The sequence below is a fragment of the Nesoenas mayeri genome (assembly GCF_963082525.1).
Source record: "Nesoenas mayeri genome assembly, chromosome: 2".
NCBI lineage: Eukaryota > Metazoa > Chordata > Aves > Columbiformes > Columbidae > Nesoenas > Nesoenas mayeri.
The window spans coordinates 142,416,251-142,426,261 of NC_137543.1; the positions used below are offsets into that span (position 1 = coordinate 142,416,251).

Consider the following 10,011-nt stretch of genomic DNA (forward strand, 5'->3'; position numbering starts at 1 on the left):
CTGCTACTCAGTCTAAGTTTTTCTGTTAAATTTTATGCCATGGCTATTGCCCTGTACTACCTACCCACGTCATTCATCTCTACTGCTGGTAGCCCCATTTTGACAGTAAAAATGCTCTTGAAACACTGGGATTTTGGCTGGCCTTTGATGCTACACACATAGGATATTTGCAGATGGTGTCTAATAAATAATTATAATTTTGCCAGGTGCTTTCCTTAGACTCTGATTGTGGGCCTGTTGAAATAAATAGCAAAAGTCTGTTGAGTAGAACAGCATAGAAACAAACCTTTGTTAAAATCTTGCCTACCACTGTGCTAGTTATTAGAAGGATTGCATCCAGGAGCAAGATCCTGACTGCAGCTATTTCAATAATGTACTGTCCGCATTAAAAAAAGTTACTACTGAGATCGTTGTTACAGTGACAGAATTAAGCCTTAACTGTGTAAATACTCACCCAGCTACAGGGAAAACACATTTAGCCTGTAAATGTTGTGTCTTCAGCACAGAACTAGGAGGTGAGATATTGCTGTCATGGGAGGCAGCTAAAGAAGACACAGATGTATCATTTTTCTGCCTGTTTATTTTGGACATTCGGCAGCCCTTTGTGACTAGTTAGCGCCACTCTTCCCTGATCTTACTCTCTTACGGAAAACTAAAAAAGTAAAGAAACAGGTTCTCAAATGATATGTGTATATATATATACATCATAGCCTACAGAGGGTTTTTTAATGTACCGATCTTTGGTTATTTGGGGTATCGTGCCTGTCTGTGGCACAGCATTAAACCGGCCACCCTCCCTCGCCAGCTCTCAGAGCGGGGTACGAAAGTCCAGGGAAAGCCCAGCGCCCGCTTCCGCGAAGCCAAGGATGCCGCTGCTGTCACCCCCGTGGTCCTCGGCCGCGCCGGGGTTCCCCCCACGTCCCCATCTGCAGCCACCGCCCCGCCGCGCCCTCCCTGCCACCTCCCCTGCCCGGGCGGCTGCTCTCCCGCAGCCCCGCGGAGAAAGCTGCCGGCCCTCGGGGCTCAGCCGCGCCGCCCCCCGCGCCGGGCAGCGCCGGGAAGGTCGGAGGTGCTGCCCCCCACCCACTCCAAGCCGCCCCCCACGCCCGCCTTTGTGTCCGCAGCCACGGCCGCCAGCCCCGCACCCTGCGCACCCCCGCGGCCACCGCCCCCTCCCCGCGGGGCGAGGCGCGGCGGCGGGCGGCGCGGCGATTGGCGGCGGGCGGGGCGGCGATTGGCGGCGGGCGGCGGTTGGCGGGGCGGGCCCCGTGGCGGGCGGCGGCGCCCCATAAGAAGGAGCCCGGGCCGGGGCCACCGCCCTTCTTCGTCCGCCGCGCACTTGAGCAGCCCCGCTCCGCTCCCGGATTACAAAGCCCGCACCGCCGCCGCCATGAGCTTCAGCACCAAGAACTCCTCGTACCGCCGCATGTTCGGCGGGGGCAGCCGCCCTAGCACCGGCACCCGCTACATCACCTCCAGCAGCCGCTACTCGCTGGGCAGCTCCCTGCGGCCCAGCACCGCCCGGTACGTGTCCGCCTCGCCCGGCGGCGTGTACGCCACCAAGACGACGTCGGTGCGGCTGCGGAGCAGCATGCCGCCCATGCGGCTCCACGACTCCGTGGACTTCTCCCTGGCCGATGCCATCAACACGGAGTTCAAGGCAAACCGCACCAACGAGAAGGTGGAGCTGCAGGAGCTCAACGACCGCTTCGCCAACTACATCGACAAGGTGCGGTTCCTGGAACAGCAGAACAAGATCCTGGTGGCCGAGCTGGAGCAGCTCAAGGGCAAGGGCACGTCTCGCCTGGGCGACCTCTACGAGGAGGAGATGCGGGAGCTGCGCCGGCAAGTGGACCAGCTCACCAACGACAAGGCACGCGTGGAAGTGGAGCGGGACAACCTCGCCGACGACATCATGCGGCTGAGGGAGAAGTGAGTGTGCGAGGGGAGGGCGGGCTCGGAGCATCCCGAGCTGGGCTGAGGCCGGCGGGGGCTGGGGTGGGCGATTTGGGAGGGACCCCCCCTGCTCCCTCCTCACCACTGCCTCACCCCTTCCAGGCTGCAAGAGGAGATGCTGCAGCGGGAGGAGGCCGAGAACACCCTGCAGTCCTTCCGACAGGTTTGCGGGGGGCTGGAGGGAGGGAGCTGCAGGAGAGGGGAGCGGGAGGCGGTGGTGGGGCCGGGGCCGGGAGGATGGGGTTGCAGGAGTTTGCTTTCCTCGCACAAAGGAATTCTGGCAGTTCTCACGCAAACCCTCCTTGTTTTCTTTAGGGGATGCTGCGGTCTGAAGGGAGGGGGGGAGACTATTGTCTTGCTTTATCCAAGTCTAGCCTGTTTTACAAAAAGCGGTCGGACGTGGAATCGCTTTCCGATCCAATAAAAGTGAAAGAGGGCCATCTGCTCGCTCGGCTGAAGGGTATTAATGGTTTCTATGGGATTCACTGTGGAATGCAGATACAGGCATTATGGCAAGTGTGGTGGCAGCAGATTGAAATAATAGATCCCTTTGTGTCGGGGGGGGGGGGGGCCGCAGTGGGCTGCATTCTTACTAAGTGTGTAATGGTGCTGGTATATTTCTCGCAAAAAGTGTCAATCTTGTATATGGTTCGGTTTTTGCACAAAACAGAGCTCGTTTTTGTTGAACCACTTTTGGTCAGTGCATTACTGGACAAGAGTTTCGAATTTAAAAATTTTCATGTGGGTGTTGTCTGCTGGCAAGAAGTAGACAATTTGTTTCTTGGGGTGAGGTCACAGCAGTCGAGTCTGCTTCCTTTGGATGTCCCTTAAAAACATACAATTTAATCCTCTGTAAACTAAGATGTTAACATAGGAAATGAGTTGTGTTAGAGTTTAGTCTCTGTAGGATGCTACAATGTTATGCAGATAACCTAAAACCTACATGACAGCCAGAACCAACTGTGCAAGCAGTGTTCAAAAAGTGTTAAGCTCAGGTATTCGCTTGTGTAAAACCAGCTTTCATCTTGGATTAAGCCTTGTTTGGACTAGGAGATATTTAGGAATGTGCCTTCTCAAAACAAGGTCTCTCTCTAAAACGGCTGGTGAGAAACGGCATTGCCTGCGTTCCTCCCAGCTGGAAGCGACTGCCCTTATCTCCAGACAGCTGGGCACTGGCTGACTTCATTCCAAACCTCTTCATAGATGTTAGTAGATGTCACCATTCAGGAAATCATCACTTCATTGTCAGTGCTTCCCTGGGCAAGGCTTTTGACTACAGTATATAGTCTCTGAAGGAAAGCAGGTGTCTTCATGAGATAACGTGTGGAAACAGAGGTATCAATTCCCTTTGGAGTATGGGAATTCAGAGTCTGCTGGTGTTCTGGGGACAGAAGTTTGGAACAGAACAGCTCAAGACACTGCCTTCACTTCAGCTTCTGTTATTTTGCATGCTAAGCCAGTTTAATGCAGTGTGAAGTTCCATGCAGAAGCATTTAACTGAAGTTTTAGAGAACCTAACTTAATCTGATTGATTGCTGAATTCAGGTGAAGGATCCTTTGACTTAAGGCTGGTTTAAATGATCTTTCATGCTTAATTGGTGTACTTTGAGGCATGTCTGCCTTGATTTCAAACCAATTAAACTTTCCAAAGGCTCTAGGCTTTTCAGTGAACTTGGTTTTGTGCACATCCCACATTCATTGTCCAGCTCTTCCCTGCACTGTGGAAAGGGGTTTTTCAGGAGCTCGGGCTCTTAGCAGGTCTGTGTGTGCAGTACAGGCAGAACTGTGTCCATTTAACCTCTTAAGGTGTAGTTTCTGCATAAGAACTGCAAATCATTGTCTGTGGAAACAATACACTAAATCCACTTAAGACTTAACTGGTGCATGCTAGTGTGTTTTATTTGAACAAGAGTAACAGCTACTTTTTCCTTACTCTAGAAGTGTAGGCTTAACATGCAGATTTTGAAATCAAAATGTTTCATTATAAGTATTGTTCTCCTGCAAGTTAAATTAAATTCATAGAACACTGAAGTTGAAACATCCTGTTGTGCTTTCCATTGTAAAAAGGCACAGCTTTTTATTAAACCGTTATTCTTGCACCGGAAAGATGTATACATAGATTTGGAACACTTAGCAAATACTTTACTGTAGCATCAAATTTACTTTTTACTTGATGGAGCACTTGTATACTTAAGTATTTTAAAATAAAATGAACAAATATTTGAACTGTATTTCCAAAAACTGCCTGCTTTAGAAACTGTTTAACTCAGATGTGCTGAATGTTAGCTTAATTTTTCTCCTGAACAAAGGCATGTGATTTTACTCACATAACATAACTACATAACACTACATAAACCTAAGGGTTCAGTGAGTTCTTTCCTTTGGGACAAAACAGGCATCACAATTAATGAGAAAGTTATTTGCTGCAGCTTTTGCCAACTACTGTGGCATCAAGGAGTAGATTCTGAACCTATGACAAGACTAACAGGTCAGCTACTGGCTGATGTGAGGTTTGTGTGAAGGAAACGTGGATGCCCAATCCTGCAAATTGTGTGACTGGCATTAAGCAGTCTCCTAGGAGAAAATCAATGTGCAATCCAATTGCATGCATGTATGCCTTGCGCTTCGTTTGCTCAGGCTGCAAGTAGCTTATTCATTTATGTGGCTCTCCATACGTTTAGGAAATACAGATGCACCGATTCTTTACTCCCTAATGTAATGATAATGTATACAGTAAAATACATACCATATATGCAAATTTTCTTCAGTTTAAGATGCTTTCAGTTTATTATAAGCTACTAAAAATTTTCTAGCTGTTCAGTTGTCCTGAAAAATATAATAGTCTTCAGGATGTGGATTTCTGTAAAATCCACTGGGAACTCTGTGGATGTCTGTCTAATTGTGTAAACATGTTAGGTCATAGCCTTGTAATTTCCTTCCAGAATATATATTTTTTTTTGAGATGAGAAAAAATGAATTAAGGAATTCTTTCTCCGAATTGAAAAACAGAGCTGTTATGAACTGTGAGTGTAAAACTGAAGTTGAGAGGGAAGTCATGGAATAACTTTTGCAGGATAAAGAAAACAAAATTAATCTGGAGCGAGAACCTTACCCCACAGTAGGAGTGATCAAAGGAATGGCTTTCTAAGAGTCTAAAGAAAACATTCCCTATTTCAAAGGTGCCATAGTAGTGAGAACTGCTGATTAATTGGGAATGCTTACACTTTGGGCAAATCCAAAATAGCTTTAGAGTAAGCTATGAAAAACAGGTAAGTGAATACCATGTGAACATAAGCATGCAGCTGTCTGTAGCCAGTATGACAGGAGCAATTGTCCCCTTTGCAAATGAATTGTCTTGGTTGCACATTTAAAATGTAAGAAGTTACCAATCAATGTTTATTTCTAAGTTATGTTTTTGAACTAATTCAGGTTGCTCCTACGTAACATTCATGGCGTATCTTCTCTTGTGCCTTAAATGAATTTTTGCTGTTGATTAAGACTATCTCCATCCAGCAAAAGGTGGAGTCTTTGCCAGCTAATGTGAGGGTGTAGGCAACGGTGACTAACTAAATTTGCTTTTATGCTCATACCTTTTTTTTCAAGGCATTTCTGTCAAACCACTTGGAGAAGTAAATGCTTGCAGTTCCTATGCATACCTCACTAGCTTTACAAGTATTTGTGCAAGCTGTGGTCTGTGGACCCAACAGGCTCTGTGGTTGGTCACCAAAGAGTCCGTAAAAAATAAATAAGAAATTAAGCCCAGTGATAGGAATGTAGGTACTGCTAAGCTCCACTAGAAAACAAAATAGAAGTTTGTAAATAGCAAGACTCTTTTTCAGTGTAGTCAAGCTAAAAGAGCTTATTGCTGGCTTGTGACCCAAGTATCTGCTTCATCTACAAGCCGGATTTACACCCAGTATGATCTGTGTGCTCTTCATCATGCTTAGCAATTCATTGGCAAAGATGAAGTAATCTATGTATGCTGTATAGTTCCCCAAATCACAATAAAGGTGCACATAGTGGTCTGAGGCTAGAGTAGGAGGTGGCAAAAAGATAGATGTTTTTCCTAGGTCTTGATTTTGCATTTTCTTGCTAAGAAGATCAGGTGTGGCATCTGTCTGTACACTACTGGACTTGCTGTAAAAGACTTCAAAAGGCTTCTCTACATCACTATTATGTAAGATTGCTAATCATTCTTCTCTCTGTTCAGGATGTTGACAATGCCTCTCTGGCACGTCTTGATCTGGAGCGCAAAGTTGAGTCTCTGCAAGAGGAGATTGTCTTCTTGAAGAAGCTTCATGATGAGGTAAGCTGAATCGTGAGGTCTGTGATTAGGTGCTGACAGTCTGTTCACTGAGTAAGCTCTTCACTGGTTGTGGCCCAGAGTCCCCACCTGTCTGTGTTCTGTATGTTGTTGTGTAATAACACCAAGTGTCTGCCTCTCTAAGGAAATCCGAGAACTGCAGGCCCAACTCCAGGAACAGCACATCCAAATTGATATGGATGTTTCCAAGCCTGATCTTACTGCTGCCCTGCGTGATGTTCGCCAACAGTACGAAAGTGTTGCTGCTAAGAACCTTCAGGAAGCTGAAGAGTGGTACAAGTCCAAAGTAAGTAAAATCTGTCCAGATGCATCAGGTACTCGAACTAACTGTACATAGCAGCTTTGCTGTAGCAATTAGTCTCTGTCTCTCTATGGGACATGAACAAAACCGTGGCACAGGGTCTTCTTTAAACTCCTTGTCTGGGGAGGGTACAGCTGAAAACATTACTTTGTGCTGTAAGTGCCGCATCAAAGTAATGGGCTCATACTTGGGAATCGTCCCTATGCTTGTAGCTGGAAGCAGATGTTGGATGAAATACTGAAGAATGGAGTGAATGAATGGGTGAAAAGGTGGAAACATAGAGGGTGGGGAGGCAAATATGAAAGGTTTGACTGTGGATTCCAATTTAACAATTAGAAATAGAAAGGCATTTTAAGAGTAATGCTAATATTAAATGTTTCAGGTGTTGGGGCTTGTTATGGCTTCAGTTGCCCTCAAATGCTGTGTCTAAAAAAAGTCTCATACACCATTTCTGTTGAAGTGTTATGCTAACCAAACTGGGGATTTCCACAGTTTGCAGATCTCTCCGAAGCTGCTAATAGGAACAACGACGCCCTGCGCCAGGCCAAACAAGAAGCCAATGAATACCGCAGGCAGATTCAGTCTCTCACCTGCGAAGTTGATGCTCTTAAGGGAAGCGTAAGTAGAAGACAGCAGCTGTTGGGGCATTCCTCCCTTTGCAGCTTTAAGCTCTGCACTGCATTTTAATTGTTGATATAGATGTAAATGCAGATGCTCTCCCTTGCAATACAGCAGCATATTAGTATTTTTTTAAAAGGAAGCTGTGGGTTTGATTTGCCTGCCCGCGCTACAGTGCACTGATTGATATACTGACTTGATACACTGATCTAGTCTTACTTGAGGTATAAAAAATAAGTTCATTCTCCTGCTATAATATTCACTGTTTAGATAACGCTTTCTGGAATTGTTTATGGCTTGTCTGTCAAGTACAGCTGAAGTTACAAAAAAGCTGGAGGAGCAGTTGGAAAGGAGGTGAAAATCTTGCTATTGCTAGAACCTGACTGCCTTCAAGGCCGGCTTCAAATGGATTTAGCAGTGTACAGCACACCTGCAAATCCCCTCACTGAGGATTCCTGCATGCTGACTTGTACTGCTTGTGGTGGCTTTACTGTAAGAGATTGCTTTGCCACCTGGTAGGACCTGGTACACCTCAGACCAAGTAGCAGAGTGACTCATCCTGACTTTGCAAGGGGAAAATATGGAGATGACAAATCTGTGGCATGTGTGGGTATTTTCAGAGAGGATACTATTGTAGCTCAGCTTCTCTTTTTTTAATAAATGAAGGGTCTTGAGGGTGGGGAAGAGTGGCTGAACTGCAGCACTGCTTGACTTCATTATTCTCTTCCAGAATGAATCCCTGGAGCGCCAGATGCATGAAATGGAGGAGAATTTTGCTGTTGAAGCTGCTAACTACCAAGACACTATCGGCCGTCTGCAGGATGAGATCCAGAACATGAAGGAAGAAATGGCTCGCCATCTCCGCGAGTACCAGGACCTGCTGAATGTAAAGATGGCTCTTGATATTGAGATTGCCACCTACAGAAAACTGCTGGAGGGTGAAGAGAGCAGGTAAAAATCACATGCAGACACTTGTCTAAACAGCAATTACTAGAAGATACTCTAAACCTGTGTTTGACTTCATTCCTTTTTTTCCTTCAGGATTAACATGCCTATTCCAACCTTTGCTTCTTTGAACCTGAGAGGTAAGCGGTTTCTGCTACTGCAGTTTAGACAGCTGTTCTGTCATTAGCAAAAGGGTCCTGGGTAGTTCCTTTTACTCTAGTATTTGAGCTTGTATAAATGATCTTGCGTGTGGATGTTTTTCTTAGATATAGATACAATATTTTCAATTATTTAACCTTGGATGGGAGGAGCTACTTTGTTCCTGGGCAGAGATGTTCTTAAATATCAGTACATAGTGAGTGGTTTAGGTCTCTACTGAAGGTGCTTTAAGGGGAACAGAGAGAAAATAGAGATTAACTTAGCATTCAGAGCAGGAAACTTCTTCAGATACCAAATTTGGATTTTGAAAGTAGACACTAAAATCTCTTAGACTTCATTTCTCTGAGGAGGCACTTCATCTAGACTATCGGTAATAATACATTTTCTCCTGCAGAAACCAACATTGAGTCTCAGCCAATGGTTGACACTCACTCAAAGAGGACACTTCTAATTAAGACCGTCGAAACTAGAGATGGACAGGTTGGTGATAACTTTGATTTTATTTCTGTCACAGCTCTCTTAAGTTTGTCTACTGGTCAGTGCAGCCTGTATATGATAGTAAGTATTGAGTAGAACAGCATCTGGCAGTCCAAGCTGCATGGCTGAACATACAGATGTAACAAACAGGCTTCTGTGGAAATTATCACAAAATCCATCTGATAGCAAAACCCTAAGTGGCTGACAATTACCTGTGTCCCGAGTATTTAAGTTCAGCTGAATTAGCGAGTTCTCGGAAGATTTCTCACATCACCTGAGAAAAACATGTGGCAGTAAACAGAGGGTCTTGTTTGGGACAAGGTACTGTTTTCAGCTTAAATGTTAAAATAACTAAAGATTAAATGGTTTCCAGTTGCTATTTACCAACTAGAACTTCTCATTTATGAGAGCTGATACCTATTTGTTCACATTTCTGTAGTACTGTATGTTCCAATTCTAACTCTAAAAGAAAAAAATAACACCAATCTTACACTAAAACTTAATGCAAGTGTCTGTTTTTCAACAGGTTATTAATGAAACTTCCCAGCATCATGATGACTTGGAGTAAAGCTGAAGTGAAGATGCATACTTACTAATGCAGGAGAAATTCTTACCAGCAAGATTTAAAAAGTCCATGTCTTAAAGGAAGAAACAGCTTTCAAGTGCCTTTCTGCAGTTTTTCCATGAGCGCAAGATTATTATGCTAGGAAATAGGTCTTAGATCTTGCAAACTGACTCTCCCTGAAGAATTAGAGTTTACAATGGAGTCTAGTTTACAAATAGCAATATCTTGTGCTGCAATACTGTTTTTAAGTATCTGAATTCAATAAAACTGCTTTTTCCAGCACAGTATGAGCAACCTGTCGCTACTTCAATAAATCTTTGGAAAATGGCTCTTGATGTGTTCTAATTTCTTAACTTCATGACTTTCTGGAAAGCCATAAAAACATAATGCTGGAATTTCTATATGGTTGACATCTCCAGTACTGGTGTGTGGAATGGTTTTTTTTTCAGTTTAACTAGATAAACTGTCTTATTTACTGCTTAGGTTTTGGAACCAACTAAAATGGACTATAACTGGCAGATGCATAATGTATTATGATATTTCTTATCACTCAAATAAAAGATACTTCAAGCTAATAAAAATTAATCTTGCTTCCATATACTAGTTAACTCAGTTACTAAGAGCTAAGAATGCCCAAAATACCTTAAAACTTGACTCTATGAAACA

The 10,011-nt window shown here is 44.6% G+C and overlaps 1 protein-coding gene across 1 annotated transcript; it reads left to right on the forward strand.

The window, feature by feature from the left end:
* Window positions 1–1,305: 1,305 nt before the first annotated feature.
* VIM (vimentin) lies at window positions 1,306–9,673 on the forward strand. Its single transcript, XM_080338519.1, has 9 exons — window positions 1,306–1,932; window positions 2,059–2,119; window positions 6,167–6,262; window positions 6,405–6,566; window positions 7,074–7,199; window positions 7,930–8,150; window positions 8,241–8,284; window positions 8,698–8,783; window positions 9,307–9,673. Exons 1-9 carry the CDS (start codon window positions 1,391–1,393, stop codon window positions 9,346–9,348), a joined length of 1,380 nt encoding a protein of 459 aa, XP_080194645.1. The 5' UTR covers window positions 1,306–1,390; the 3' UTR covers window positions 9,349–9,673.
* The last annotated feature ends 338 nt before the right edge of the window (window positions 9,674–10,011 follow it).